The following is a 16872-nucleotide window of genomic DNA, read 5'->3' on the forward strand; positions in this document are numbered from 1 at the left end:
AGAATGGAAATGGATCCCATAATCACAGGTCATGTGAACTGTTTGCTCTGCTTATTCACAAAACTGGCACAATGTGCAGTCAGCCTGTAAAATCAGGTCATAGTTCGGAAATAGTAGCTGGGTGAAAGCTAACTAAGTTATCAGTCTTGTTGATGTGCCTTTCACTGTCTCGGCACCTCTACTATGGAGTGAGTTGTTACTTTATGCCTGAAATTACATGCAAGCAGTAAGATATATTATAACGGAATGATGCAAATGGATAGGTGCAAAGTACACACCACTTCCACAGGTAAACTAAACAAATATTTTCTCTTGTGGTGAAGCAGTGACCAACAGTCACAGTTAACACACAAATATGTATTATCAAAATGAATGTTTCCATAATTCCCTAGTTACTTGGGGCAAAAAGTATTTGAAGTATAGAAACATGTTTGCAATCTAAAAATATTATTCAGTCTGAGAATTTTATTTTCACTAGTCTTTGAGGAGTTTGTTGCCACCAATAGCATGTGCTTTCATGTATTGCACAAATTTCATCTATATTCATTCTTTTCCTTCCTCTTCCCATCACTTTTGTGACACTCCCACCACAGTGATGCCTAATCTGGCTTTTCAGTGTACATTCCATGCCTTGCTAAATATTTCAAGGGTTTCTACTTAGGATTGCAGCCAGCTTTCAATTCAAAGGCTAATTTTACCATGATAATTTTCTTGGAGGGCATTAAATTCAGGAACTATGTATACTTAAACAATTTACTGTTAAAATTTTGACAGCCAATTGTCAAAAAACACGTATCAGCTCTCCATGAGTCTTCTGCTCTCTGAGTATCGGCTTGCTTTGTGTAGTGCACCGCTGTCCTGTAAAGTCGTCCCACAGTCACAGAATCGATGAAACCTTTGGTTAAGAACATCTGCTCACTCCAAACCAAAGGACCCCAATCAGTTCTGGGAATGACACTGCAAATTGTGTGCACTGCCAGCACCCCACACATGGGTTATCGGCTCTCCTCCATTTGTGCCCATTACCTGTATGAACTGAGGATGGCATCAGAACCCAAATGACAGGCATGATTGGTGTCAACATGAGGCACAACTTGCAGACAGCTGCACCCTGTAAACTTGATAGCCACAAGGAGATGGCATCCTTCACAGCTTGGATGAGCCCCCCCCCCCCCCCCCCTCCCCAGTAGACGTATTCAGTACATGTTGGATTCATTTCCAGTCCTGGATGCCTTTTGGGTAAGCAGCTCCATAATGCATCTGACATTGGAACTCCTGATCATCTAGCAAATCCCTCTCCCCTTGTGCCTGTTTGGACGCTGATGGAGCAGCACCTGCCAGTCCTCTCATAAGATGGATGGGTGAGGCCAGCATCAGCATTCACTTCCTGTCTCAAACAAAGCTAACTGTTACCTCCCACTTATCATTGTTTGGTGAGTGCAGCTTATTCACATTAGGTATACTGCAAGGTGCCTTAGTAGTAGAGCCGTGGGCAAAGTAAGCAACACTCGAGGTGTCCCATGTGACGAACCAGATTCTCCGTCACTGCTACTATGAGGGGCAGCAGCCTGAAAGCTGCTGAACATGGCCAAAAGCATTTTCAGTTATTCACAAACTGAGCCCATCTCCTCCTGTATCTCCATACAGCATGCACATATTATATCCATCTGAGTACTACTGATTCCAGAACCAACTATAAAAGTACAGACAGAAAGAACTTGCTATCCTCCTGATGTTTCACCAGTAGAGGCTGATGCATTACTGAGCTGTGTAGCTGGCTGTTCAAAAGAATTGACAGCTGCGCTGCAGACTGTGCAAACGCAATTTAGTCCCAAAAATGTGAGACTACACCTTTTGAACACAGAACATTTAAGGAATGCAATTAAAATGCAGAAAGCTACATACGAGCCACTAAGACCCAAACTCCCAGTTCTGAGAAACAAAAGGTTTTGTGGTTTGTTTAGTGTGATTTCATGCTTTACAATAATGCATGACCCATTTGATGAAATGTACAAATGAAATATAATAATTACAGGTACTAAAGACATTTTAGTTGTTTGTACCCTAAATTCCTTTTTATAGTTCCTGAAATTTGGAGTACGATTTATCCTCCCACATATTTACTGAAAGTGAAAGGTAAAGTGGTATAAATTAGGAGTTGTACTCTTCTTATAAATGTTTCATGAACTTGAATACCTGAGTAGGAATATGATCTTTTAATCTCCATAATTCCAATTTATTTATAACACACAAAATGTAAATGTGAGTGCGTACTTAATGATCCCATCATGCACTTTTCTCTCACATATCGAGTTCAAATAATTGCGTTGTTGTTCATAATGCCTAGAGTTACCTACTGAGTCTGTGTAGTAGTTCAGCTGTTCTTTTATCGACAGATTATAAATGAACTGTTGTTCCTGAATTTTGAAATTTCTGTGTGATTCTTGCCATGCTGATGTTGAAATAGGTTGTATAATGGAGCATGTCTGCTCACTCTATTTCATCATCCAGATTTCTGATCCAGATTTGCAGTTGTCGATTGGTTCAAGAAAGCTTGGTGTGCTGGAGGGATGTATGGGCCAAGTGTCATCATATTGTTCCATTTTGCCTTGGTTGCAGGTCACACAGCATTGTTGAGAGGGATGAGTTTTGTGGATTATGTATTTAATGTGAGATATTACTGTTTTGTGCATATAGGCTTTAACCTAGACTTACACATGGAGTGCAAATTTCCCTTATAAAGACAATTTCTGCTTTAATAAATCTGGATATTATGAACCTAAAGAAAGAAAACAGTGCTGATAGTCACTAACACTTCTACAGTGCTTTTCGATGTTAGAGTGTAAATACACATGTAAACCAGCACAGAACAAGAAGACCATGTGGCCTTGCTGCTTGACTTACACCACTATTCCTGCAAATGCACTCGGGGGGTGAGAGTGAGATATCTCTCAGGTGGTTCCAAAGGGAGTTACTGTTATACAACTTCTCCACAACAAATTTCTGTGCATTGTAAGTGAACAGAGTTACATAGCTCAAAACAAAAATTTTTTGGTTTAGTCCCCTTTGATTTCAGCTGCTCATGTGTAACCTGCTGCTGAAACAATCCTGATTAAATTATGGTATTATTAGTGGTCCAATAATTTACTGGCTTAATTTTCATTTTAAATAACCATCATCTAATGGATAACTGCAAATCAGTTTTGACTGCTATGACTGCAAAAACACTTTTCACAATATGGTATAATTTGGCTTGCTGGTATCAACCCACAGCAATGGGGACACAAGCTCAGCCAGTGTGATATTCCACCATTGGAATCTTTCTAGGCCTAGACAAGCAGTTGTTGGCCTTATGAAACAAAGGACAACTGTGCAACAAACTGCATGAATCTGCACAGTACAATGTCATAAATGTGAGATTACACATCTGAAATACTCATGGTCTTTACATAGGGACCCTACTGTTTACCACTGAGTAACATGCGTCACAAAATATGCAGGGGAGATTACAAAATCGGCCAAGCGTCTGATTTGACCCTTCAGGTCTGGTCCAAATTATGTGGTAGGTCATCCCCAGCATGACTCTACAAATCAAAAGATGTTCTTTTGTCCTGCTAACAAATGTAGCCATGATAAAATCTTCTCAAGTTGACAGCCAAGTCAATGTGTTGTTCTCCAGCAACATTTCAGCCAGTTTCTTGAAGATGACAAGTAAGAAACTTGCTGAAACGTTGCTGCAGAACAACACATTGACTCGGCTGTCAACCTGACAAGATTTTATCATCGATATTTGCCGAGAAAGCCTGCATTCGCATAAAACGTAGCCATCATTGCCCTCTTCAGCCAACAGCCAAAAAGTGTGCCTAAGAAGTCCTCTGATCCCAACTCACAGAATTAATTGTTGCACATAAGCCACATGTCATAGCTGGCCAATAGAATTTACATCAAATCCCAGATGCAATCCCTGGCATATATGTAGTATTGATATCTGTTTTCTTCCCTGACAAGGCAGCTAAGAATGCCATCTCTCTGACATTGAGGGTCCTAGTGATGATCAACCTTTCCCTCCTCGCAAGGATGGTTTCCCCCGGTCTCAACAGGAAATTAAGTTACATTGGTTAGAGTGTACTATCAGTAACACTAAATGCATCACATCTGTTAAAGCATATGGGTATAGCTTTACAGATACCTCCTTTCACATACAAATCTATTCCTCTGCAACTTTTTAGCTATTTAGTTACAGCTGAATACAGACCAACAAAGTTAAACATACAGGGAAATAAATTCACTATTACAAAGATCTAATAACTGTAGCATCCTGAGGCCTATTGAGCTCTCCAAACACATCATTTAGCAGCCTATGGATGTTATGTGCTCCTGCACAAGCGCTTTTAAGTGCTAGACTGAGTGGGGCTGATCTGTCGTCGTCCTCGGGTAAATGTAGAAAAGTTTATGTTCTTATGTGCGCAACTTGGCATTCAGTACTTCCACATGCAAGAGTCAACATGTGAATGATGTAGGCTGCATGCAGGTACATGAGACTGCATGGAGTGTAGAGTTTCAGTAGTTTTAAAATCAAACATAATGCATATACTGAGAATGTTTGCATCCATGTTCCATGTGAAATTCTCCTTTGTGAATTTCTCCTTTGCTTAAAGAACTGCAAGACAATTACCCAGCTGACCATCAAAACTACTTAAAAATCTGACAGTGTAAATTGGATAACCTCCCAGCCTGAGATGAATAACTAACTTCAGACTCTTGTGAAGAATGGGACCTTTGGGACACTTTCTTCCCAGCAGAGAAGCCCTTCCCATCATCAAAATCCTCTAAGAGAGAAGAGACAAGAAAAGAAGGCTTCCAAGAAGCAGGACCTTCCGGTGGCCCCCCATGCCAGCAGATCCCACCTGCTCAGCCTCTGTGGCTGAGGCAAATATTTTAGTGGGACTTGAGGCCCCAATTCAAACCACACAATGGAACCCAGAATGGAGTTTGCAGATATGTTGTGCACACACTATATGGCGAACTTTTGCTCCTTGATACACTTTTGGAGGCTGTGGCTGTTATAGTAAGGGCATTTCAGGGTTGCACCATCTGCAGTGTTTACCTCCCTCGTGACGGTGAAGTGTCTCATGACGTACAGTTAGGATTGGTTTCTCAGCTCTCCACGTCTTTCTTAATCTTGGTGATTTCAGTGCCTATAACACTTTGTGGGATGGGACCACAATCACTTGCCATGGTAAAGATCCTGGAAACTTACTGGAACAACAGCCTTTTCCTATTAAATACTGGTTCACCCACACACTTCAGCATGGTGCACAGGGCTTTCTGGGCCATTGACCTTTCCATTTGCAGCCCTTGTCTTTTCCCATCAATCCACTGGGGAGTCCATGATGACTATGTGGTAATGACCACTTTAGAGTCTTCCTCCCTCCGTCAGCATCACTACCCTACATGACTGCCCAGATGGGCTTTCAGATTCACTGCCTGGACTGCTTTTGCCTCTGCTGTCTGCCCTGACACACTGCCGCATGGAGATCTCAACAAGGCAGTGCAGAATATAATCACAGCCATTCCTTTGGCAGCTGATTTAGCAATCCCCTGTTCCTTGTGCCTGCTGTGACAGTAGAGAGTACTTTGGTGGTCATCAGAAGTTGCAGAGACCATTCGAGATAGCAGGTGGGCTCTCCAGCACTGTAAGCAGCACCCGTCGATGGAGCATTTCATTGACTTTAAATGGCTTCATGCCTGGGTGTGCCACCTGATAAAATGATGTAAAGAAGAATGCTGGTATCAGTATGTTTCAACCATCGGACCTCATATCTCTCCTTCGCAGGTTTGGCCTAATATCAGACATCCCTATTTATAGCAGACCCTAGTAGGTGTATCTGCTATTAATTTTAATGGCACTGTCTCACCTGATCTGGATGCCATTGCTGAACATTTTGCTCTGAATTATGCTAGGGTCACAGCATATGAGGATTAAAACCAGTTTTTCATGGTCTCAAGCAATTTGTTGTTGTTGTTGTTGTTGTTGTTGTTGTTGTGGTCTTCAGTCCTGAGACTGGTTTGATGCAGCTCTCCATGCTACTCTATCCTATGCAAGCTTCTTCATCTCCCAGTACTTACTGCAACCTACATCCTTCTGAATCTGCTTAGTGTATTCATCTCTTGGTCTCCCTCTACAATTTTTACCCTCCACGCTGCCCTCCGATGCTAAATTGGTGATCCTCTGATGCCTCAGAACATGTCCTACCAACTGGTCCCTTCTTCTTGTCAAGTTGTGCCACAAACTCATCTTCTCCCCAATTCTATTCAATACCTCCTCATTAGTTACATGATCTACCCACCTAATCTTCATTCTTCTGTAGCACCACACTTCGAAAGCTTCTCTTCTCTTCTTATCCAAACTATTTATTGTCTATGTTTCAATTCCATACATGTCAACACTCCATACAAATACTTTCAGAAACGACTTCCTGACACTTAAATCTATACTCAATGTTAACAACTTTCTCTTCTTCAGAAACGCTTTTATTGCCATTGCCAGTCTACATTTTATATCCTCTCTGCTTTGACCATCATCAGTTATTTGGCTCCCCAAATCTCAAAACTCCTTTACTACTTTAAGTGTCTCATTTCCTAATCTAATTCTCTCAGCATCACCCGACCTAATTCTACTACATTCGATTATCCTCGTTTTGCTTTTGTTGTTGTTCATATTATACCCTCCTTTCAAGACACCATCCATTCCGTTCAGCTGCTCTTCCAAGTCCTTTGCTGTCTCTGACAGAATTACAATGTCATCGGCGAACCTCAAAGTTTTTATTTCTTCTCCATGGATTTTAATACCTACTCTGAACTTTTCTTTTGTTTCCTTTACTGCTTGCTCAATATACAGATTGAATAGCATCAGGGAGAGGCTACAACCCTGTCTCACTCCCTTCCCAACCACTGCTTCCCTTTCATGCCCCTCGACTCTTATAACTGCCATCTGGTTTCTGTACAAATTGTAAATAGCCTTTCGCTCCCTGTATTTTACCCCTGCCACCTTTAGAATTTGAAAGAGAGTATTCCAGTTAACATTGTCAAAAGCTTTCTCTAAGTCTACAAATGCTAGAAACGTAGGTTTGCCTTTTCTTAATCTTTCTTCTAAGATAAGTCGTAAGGTTAGTATTGCTTCACGTGTTCCAACATTTCTACGGAATCCAAACTGATCTTCCCCGAGGTCCGCATCTACCAGTTTTTCCATTCGTCTGTAAAGAATTAGCATTATTATTTTGCAGCTGTGACTTATTAAACTGAGTGGGTGGAGCAAAAGCGTTTATCTTATACTATGTACCACCTGGAAATATATAAAGCTCCTGTCAGTGAGTGGGAGTTCGTCACTGTCCAAGCACTCTGCCCTGCTGCAGTCCCAGGGCCAGGTCACATCCACAACCAAATGATCAAGCACCTATCAGTGGATTGTCAGCATCATATGCTTGTCATCTTTAACTACATCTGAACTGCAGCCAATTCCCATTGCAATGATGAGAAAGTATCATTGTCACAGTGCTGAAACTGGTTAAGCACCATCTAGAGATTGGCAGTTATCATTGAATAAGTTTCACCAATGTTCTCTGTAAGTTGCTTGAATGCACAGTGAACTGGTGGCTATGTTGCTTCTTGAGTCTCAAGGTCTTCTGCCTCCATCCCAGGGTGATTTTTTCCAAGGTGTTCCCCTACTGCTAATTTGGTTTACTTGCAATATGCAATCCAAACAGTGTTTGCCCAATGTCAATGCCTTATAGCAATTTTCTACAACCTACAAATTGCCTATGTCACCACAGGTGATACCATAGCCTTGCTACCTTACCTGAGTGGGGTTTCAGGCTCATTCCCAATTTTTATGCAGAATTTTGCTGTCACACTGTATATTCTTGGTTCGAGTTGGTGCTTCCCACAACTCCTCCTCCACCTCCTCCTCCACCACCACCACCACCACCACCACCACCACCACATACAAGAGAATGTGATCCCTCATGGCTCTGTACTGCGTGTCCGTGATTTTCTAATAGCTGTCAATGATCACCAGCTGCTGCGAGGTCCTCAGTATCATCCTCCTTCTGCATTGACTACTTTTGCCCCTTCTATTGATTCTCTAGTGTGTGTGTGTGTGTGTGTGTGTGTGTGTGTGTGTGTGTGTGTGTGTGTGTCACTGAATGTAGACTGCAAGGCTTCATATGAAAGGCACAGTCATGGGCACTCACCCATGCGTTTCGGTTTTCAGCTGCCAAGACTCATGTCACGGACTTCTGTTGATGTCGTACGGTTCATGCACAACCAGATCTTTATCTTGATGACCAATTACTCCCTGTGACAGGGACATATCGCTTTTTAGGACTGGTCTCTGCTTCTCAGTCAGTGGGAATTCCCGATTTTCGCCAGTGTCAGTGAAAGTGCTTGCTGCACCTCAGTACACTTCACTGCCTGAGTAACACCAGCTGGGATGCAGAGTGCACTACCATTCTGCAGTTTTACAAGGCCCTGATACAACCATGTCTTGATTGTGGGAGTCTGGCATAAGTTTCGGCATCACCCTCATTATTGTGGATACTGAATATGATAAACTGCTGTGGAGTTTGATTTGCAACAGGAAGCTTTTGAACAAGTCCTGTGCATGGGATACTCTTGGAGGCTGGGGTCTCTTTGTTGTGTATCAGGTGCCAGCAGCAGCTTCTCAATTATGCTACCCATGTTTGCAACTCCCCTAAGCATGTAAACTACCATCCACTCTTTCCAAACATGGAAGCCCATTTTCCACAATGGTGGTCCACATCAGGCATTATGATCACAATCCACATCCTGTCCCTCCCCTCTGAACTCCAGTTACTTCTTTTTCTAGGTCTCCTCATGGCCCACTCATATACATCTCTGTGGGATACCCCTCGGCTACAGCTTCGTCTTGACCTATCACAAAGTCCAAAAGGCATGGTACCCCCTGAGGCCCTCTGCCACCAATTTTCCTCCAGACTCGGTGCATCCTGGAGTTGAGAAGTAGTCTGTTTTTATTGCTCGATGATTGCTGATCACATGGGCTTTGCTTACACTCACACAGGTAACACAGAACTGCTTTCCTTGCCTGAAGCTGTAGTGTTTTTGACTGTGAAGTTGGTAGCCATCTCTTGTGCTCTTGAACATACCTTTTCCTGCACCAGTGGATCCTTTCTCATCTGCTGCAGCCCCTTGAGCAGTTTGAAATCCCTCGATCAATGTTACCCTCACCACCCCTTGATCATTGCTATCCAGGATTCCCAGTGTGCCCTTGAACAATGTGAATGCTCAGTGACAATTGTTTGGACTATGTGTCATGTTGGGATCTCTGTGAATGAACTTGCTGATAGCTTGGCCAAACTGGCTACCAGTAAACTGGCTCTGGTGATCAGTATTCTAGAAGCAACCCCTGATAGTTGTTACACACTCAAGTTTTAGAAATGTGGAATATGGAATGGCTCACTGTGACTTCACCAAACTGCCAGTGATAAAGGAGACTATGAATGTATGGCGGTCCTCCATGCAAGCCTCTCACAACGATTCTACTGTCCTTTGCCAGTTCCACATCAGCCATACCTGGCTGACTCACAGTCATCTCCTCCACCCCACTGTTGTGGTTCCCATTCGCCAGTGGTCCACATTTTGCTGGACTGTCCCAACCTAGCCACCCTGTGGTCAAATCCTAATCTCCTGCACCCGCTACCCATGGTGTAAGGAGACGATGCCTCAGTGGCTGACTTAGTTTTACATTTTATTCATGAAGAGGGCTTTTACAACTCCCTTTCAGGGAGAGTCACTTAACCTTTATCTGTCCATTGAGGGGTTGGCAGAACACACTGTTGCTGCCTGTGCCCAGTCCAGGGTGTGACAGTCTGGGCTTGGTGGTCCAGCATGATTCTCACCCTATCTGCTCTTTTCCTCTTCTTTACCCCTCTCACATGGCATGTTACAGTAATTCATCTTTTGTCTCTGTGCTCCTCTTGCCCTGTTTGTGTTGCTAGCCTTTCCTAGGCAGTGGAGTACATCTGGTAAGTGGTGGGGATTGGGGGACGTATGGTCACTCATTGCATTCTGCTCTCTGGGGCTTCCAGCTAAATGGGGCATCTTGCCTGTCTCTGTTCCTCTGTTTCCCTTTCTTCTTTGTGTCTCCTATCAGCTTTATTGACCTTTCGTAGACCTCATGTTTTCTTGATCTGGGTTGTGTGTTGTTGGCTCTCTCTCACCTACAATCATGTAGGCCTATTTGTTCGTGGAAGAACGGACAGATGACCTAATAGTTTGGTCCCTTTAATCATTCAAGCAGCCAACCATCTCTGTCCATCTGCTACCCTATCTCTATCCATCTGTTCCTGCCATCTCTTTCTATCTGTTGTTCCTCCCCCTCCTCTCTCAACATTATCAAGCCAACCTCTATAGGAGATTGCTGGTTCTTACCTTCTTTGTATTTTGGTCTGGATGGTAAGTATTTGTGTACGTAGTTCAGTTAAAGTCAATCCAGTGGTTTATGAGGAGATTTGAAACACACCCACTTCCATAATATGTATGGATGCTGTGTATGCTGATTGCGGCTTGATGCATAAGAACTAATTTTGGTTGATTTGGTGGACAATCTCTTTCTGTCGTGCCTGCATTCAAAAATAAACAAAGCTTTGGGTTCAAATATTTGAGTTGTGGGATCCTAATTTCCTTGCTGCCTTGTTTTAATTGATGAATACGTGTGATTGTTAGTGTTATGGCCTTGTCAGCTTCTACACAAGATCTCTTTGAAAGTCCCCCCCCCCACTCTCTCTCTCTCTCTCTCTCTCTCTCTCTCTCTCTCTCTCTCTCTCTCTCTCTCTCTCCCCCCTCTCTCCCCCCCCCCTCTCTCTCTCTCTCTCTCTCTCTCTCTCTCTCCCTCTCCCCCTCTCCCTCTCCCTCTCCCCCCTCCCTCCCTCCCTCCCTCCCTCCCTCCCCCTCTCCCCCAAGTTCTCCCTCCCTCCCACCCTCTCCCTGCTCCACTACTCCTCTCTAAGAGAGAGCATGTAGGAACAAGGTACATAAGCCTTTGATCACTTCACTTTTTTCAGTTTCTTGAAGACCCATTGAAGGCTGAAGGACCTAGTGTTTGGGTAAAGCAAGATACAGAACTGAAACCTGTGGATAGCTCTGAGTGTAATGTAGGTGTTCACCCAAGCACTGTATTGTGCATGAAGTGTAGTAAGAGTGTCATGACACAAATATGGGGCATTCAAGCTAAATTTTAATTTGATGGTGAACAATTGATACCAGCTATTTTCAAGAATTTTGTGGACTTTTAGTTAACTCTCGTTAGATGTGCTATTTATTGGTTATTACCTATAGTATTTTATCAGCCCTTGTAACAAGCATATCTTTACTAAACATTACCCTTGTATTAATTTTTTATTATGATTGTATGTAATAAATGACTTAAATATATATTTGGTATCAATGAAGCTAGGAAGACTTCCTCTTCGAAGTAATGGCCTCTGTGTCATAGTGCTATAACAGAAGATTCGGAACTAAGACACTTGGTGGGTGTATATTTTAGACTTCCCAGTCACTATTCACTGTAGTACATCCATCATTACTGAAATCTTGCATTGGCTGTATGCAATTCCTTACGATTTTCCTCCAGTATACATGACATAAATTTGCATTGTTTCTTAAAGAGCAAACATTGAAAATACTAGATGACAGAACAAGAAGCTGTGTAAATACCATTAAATTTGGTCATTTTTGGTGATAATGTATGGAATGCCATATTCATTTGACTAATGACCAAGAAGCCCTCTTGTTTATAGGTTTACAGGTGGAACATTATGTGCATCTCTATTTTATCTGCGTTTAATTTTGAAATGTTCACACACACACACACACACACACACACACACACACACACACACACATATATATATATATATATATATATATATATATATATATATATATATATATATATATATAGAGAGAGAGAGAGAGAGAGAGAGAGAGAGAGAGAGAGAAACATTCCACGTGTGAAAAATATATCTAAAAACAAAGATGATGAGACTTACCAAACAAATGCGCTGGCAGGTCGATAGACACACAAACATACACACAAAATTGAAGCTTTTGCAACAAACGGTTGCTTCATCAGGAAAGAGGGAAGGAGAGGGAAAGACGAAAGGATGTAGGTTTTAAGGGGGAGGGTAAGAAGTCATTCCAATCCCGGGAGCGGAAAGACTTACCTTAGGGGGAAAAAAGGACAGGTATACACTTGCGCGCACACACACACATATCCATCCACACATATACAGACACAAGCAGACATTTGTAAAGGCAAAGAGTTTGGGCAGAGATGTCAGTCGAGGCGGAAGTACAGAGGCAAAGATGTTGTTGAATGACAGGTGAGGTATGAGCAGCGGTAACTTGAAATTAGCGGAGGTTGAGGCCTGGTGGGTAACGGGAAGAGAGTATATACTGAAGGGCAAGTTCCCATCTCCGGAGTTCTGACAGGTTGGTGTTAGTGGGAAGTATCCATATAACGTGGACAGTGTAACACTGTGCCAAGATGTGCTGGCTGTGCACCAAGGCATGTTTAGCCACAGGGTGATCCTCATTACCAACAAACACTGTCTGCCTGTGTCCATTCATGCGAATGGACAGTTTGTTGCTGGTTATTCCCACATAGAAAGCTTCACAGTGTAGGCAGGTCAGTTGGTAAATCACGTGGCTGCTTTCACACGTGGCTCTGCCTTTGAACGTGTATACCTTCCGGGTTACAGGACTGGAGTAGGTGGTGGTGGGAGGGTGCATGGGACAGGTTTTATACCGGGGGCGGTTACAAGGGTAGGAGCCAGAGGGTAGGGAAGGTGGTTTGGGGATTTCATAGGGATGAACTAAGAGGTTACGAAGGTTTGGTGGATGGCGGAAAGACACTCTTGGTGGAGTGGGGAGGATTTCATGAAGGATGGATCTCGTTTCAGGGCAGGATTTGAGGAAGTCGTATCCCTGCTGGAGAGCCACATTCAGAGTCTGATCCAGTCCCGGAAAGTATCCTGTCACAAGTGGGGCACTTTTGGGGTTCTTCTTTTGGAGGTTCTGGGTTTGAAGGGATGAGGAAGTGGCTCTGGTTATTTGCTTCTGTACCAGGTCGGGAGGATAGTTGCGGGATGCGAAAGCTGTTTTCAGGTTGTTGGTGTAATGGTTCAGGGATTCCGGACTGGAGCAGATTCGTTTGCCACAAAGACCTAGGCTGTAGGGAAGGGACCGTCTGATGTGGAATGGGTGGCAGCTGTCATAATGGAGGTACTGTTGCTTGTTGGTGGGCTTGATGTGGACGGTCGTGTGAAGCTGGCCATTGGACAGATGGAGGTCAATGTCAAGGAAAGTGGCAGAGAGTGTGTGTGTGTGTGTGTGTGTGTGTGTGTGTGTGTGTGTGTGTGTGTGTGCAACAAACGGTTGCTTCATCAGGAAAGAGGGAAGGAAAGGGAAAGACGAAAAGATGTGGGTTTTAAGGGAGCGGGTAACGAGTCATTCCAATCCCGGGAGAGGAAAGACTTACCTTAGGGGGAAAAAAGGACAGGTATACACTCGCGCGCAGACAGTGTTTGTGTTAGTTTGTGTGTCTATCGACCCGCCAGCACTTCATTTGGTAAGTCACAGCATCTTTGTTTTTAGATATATTTTTCCCACGTGGAATGTTTCCCTATATATATATATGGGAGTATGACCACCTGATAGAGCAGGCCATAGTGCCTCTGAAATCGGAGTGGATTATGTGACAGGAATAGAAAGTGGAAGTATGCCAAATAAATACCACTTAATGGCTGATAGCAAAATCAGAGACATTAGAACTGATTTGGATGCATTCTGACACTCACTCTTCCCAAGCAATAAGAATCTCTGCAAAATTAGATGATACTCATATGGAAGAAGTATTGAGAGCTGTGTCATACATACATAAGTTAGCAAGCAGCTATAATTCACAGATTGTTTTCTTCTTTCAGTTTGTTGAAGATCTATTGGAACTATCTTGGTCCACTGATTTTGTCAAGGAAGATCCTGAAGTAAATGTTGAAGTGAATGTAACTGAGAATATTGTAAGTATTCACACTCCTGATATATTGCATGCAGAGTGAGGAAAAAGTAATCTGTTAATTGTGTAGAGTAAAGGACGCATTTCAGTGCAATTGGCACAGATTGTTAGTTTTCTGGAACTTGTTGCTGTTTGTAATTGTAGAGTATTCTTCTACCTGTCCACTTGATTTTAATATGAGGGTAATCCCAAAAGTAAGGTCTCTTATTTTTTTAAATAAGTACATAGACCTGTTTATTTCTACTATGTTTTATGTCAGTTTACAGCTTGAACATTTACCTATTTTTCGACATAATCACCATGTTTATGCATTTTTGTAGATGCTGTGGCAGTTTTTGTATGCCCATGTCATACCAGCTTACATGCTGTTCAGAAAGTTATGAACCTCTTTCACCTCATCGTCGGAGCTAAATCGCTTTCCAGCGAAATGTTCTTTTAACTTAGGGAACAGGTGATAGTCATTGGGTGCCAAAGCAGGACTATAGGGTGGGTAGGTTGTTATTCCACTGAAACTGTTGCAGGAGAACAATGGTTTGCCGAGCGATGTGTGGGCAAGCATTGTTGTGGAGAATGTGTGTGCCCTTGCTCAACATTCCTCTTCTCTGGTTCTAAATTGCCGGTTTGAGTTCTTCAGAGTCTCACAGTACCTGTCAGTGTTAATTGTGGTCCCAGTGAGTATAAAGTCAACCAACAATACCCCTTTCTGATCCCAAAAAAGGGTTGCCATGACTTTACTGGCAGACTGCAAACACTCTATACCACTTACGAACATTTTTGACATCCATGCATGACTCGCCATACACTTCCATCAATCGGCGATGGATTTAAATTAGCGCAGTGCCCTTCGCATTCAAAAACCAAATAACTGCACGCAATTCGCACTTGGCAGTAACATCCAATGGGAACTCCATTCTCAATGGCTGCCAAGCCAAGACTGGGCACCTCAGTGCAGCATGTGCATGTTTACACACAGCACATGAAGCACTCTTCATATCAGTGTGACCACCTGCCACACAAACAGAGTTCTGTACTTATAAAAAATAGGAGACCTTACTTTTGGGATTATCCTCGTATCACCTGTTACATGCTGACTGTTGTAAATAGAAGTGGAATGGGACTGGCGGCTGGTATAATCCTGTTTTCCATAGCCACTGTTGATATAAAACATATTTTATAATGGCAGTGTGTGATGGATATACTTCACATTTAGACAAAGCGTATATTCTAATCATAGGTCATTTGAGAAATATTCCTCCTTTCAATAATGGGACTTAATACAATTCAAAAGAATAGTGTATGTTCTTATCTTTTGAGTGAATCACAGCTATTCATAAGTTTGTCACAAAACCTTTTAGCATTTTGAAGAAAGATGTAACATTCATGTGTTATAGATCATCCCTGATACTTTGCCCACAACCTGTACCTATTGTGGCATCTGTGGTACCTGTTGTATTTGTTATAAATTTGTCAGTCTGAGAAAAACTTTATTTATGACTTTTGGTGAATGATTGTTCATAGATGAAGCCATGTATGACCTCACCATTAGAGACCTGGCAGATCTAAAGAAAGAAGATTACTTGTCATAATATGCTTTATAACTTCTTTGAGAGAAAGAGATGGTCACATTGATGAAATTGTCACAGGACTAAAATTAGATATAGACCGTGGAACGTTCAACACACAATTGTTGAAAGTACTGGTTTACTCTTGATCTCACTGTACTGAAACAGTCTCCCTGTGGCTGTAAAGGATTCAGACTCTGAATGTTTAGTGATTATACAAGATAAGAGTCAAGAAACCCAAATAATGTGCTAGGAACAGCCCAGACAGTATGTAAAGGAGTGTGGCTGATTGGCAGCTAATAGGCCAAGATTTAATGTCACAGAGACTCATATTATGCTATTTTAAACAGATAAAAGTGATGAATTGGAATGACAAGTAGACAGGACAGTGAGTGAAACAGTAGTAGTGTTGTTGTACAAGAAGAGCTTTACAGAAATGGAAATTCCAGGTGTAGTAGTAGTTGTGCAAATGAGAAGCTTGACCAACACAACAAACTGTTGGGTGTCCTATTGCATAGCTGTAGTTGCTGTCAAAGTGGCTCGGTTGTAGTTGGTAACCACTTATTGCAAAAACAAAGGCCATACTGGCCTTCTTATGTGGCCCCCAGAGACCACAGGTCATACCACTTGCCTCCATGGCACCACGGGCAGAGGTGAGGAGATGGTGTTGGCTGCGAGTGCTGCTTCCAACACAAGTGTGCAAGCTTGAGTATTTGTGGTAGTGTGCTCTGGAAAATATTGTCATCTGGGTTGCCACTGAAATCACTGGTGTGTACCTCACATTTTAATTTGGAAATACATAACTTACATTAAATAGTGTGAGACACCTGAGAAAATCTACAAATAGGATCTATGGCCATGACAGTGATCCTGAGTAGCATATGTGCAGGGGACATCTTAGCTATGTTGGCTGAATTGACAAGTGATCTTCGTGCTTTTGGAAGCTTTTTAATGTAAAATGCTGGGTCTTAATGATGCAGAATAATAGGGCTGACCATTTTAATACTGACACATGGCCAGTAAGCTTCTCTTTTAGTTGTGGAATTGGGAATTTTCTACCTGATTGCATGAAAAACTAGATCAATAAATTTAAGTCTTCGTTACTGTACTCCTAAAGTACCTGATTCACAACTGATCTTTTCTGAAAACCTGACCGAACTGGTTCCTACATCAGATTTGCTCCTTCCACATTAGTCA

General features: G+C 42.5%; 1 protein-coding gene across 1 annotated transcript in view; it reads left to right on the forward strand.

Moving 5' to 3' along the window:
• Nucleotides 1-16872, forward strand: part of LOC126213428 (uncharacterized) — a 113178-nt gene that overhangs the window by 14897 nt on the left and 81409 nt on the right. The window contains exon 4 of the mRNA XM_049941173.1: nt 14025-14117. Within this exon, the coding sequence (XP_049797130.1) occupies nt 14025-14117 (93 nt within the window). The remainder of the gene's footprint in view (nt 1-14024; nt 14118-16872) is intronic.

The sequence above is a fragment of the Schistocerca nitens genome, chromosome 11 (genome assembly GCF_023898315.1).
Source record: "Schistocerca nitens isolate TAMUIC-IGC-003100 chromosome 11, iqSchNite1.1, whole genome shotgun sequence".
Classification (NCBI taxonomy): Eukaryota; Metazoa; Arthropoda; class Insecta; order Orthoptera; family Acrididae; genus Schistocerca; species Schistocerca nitens.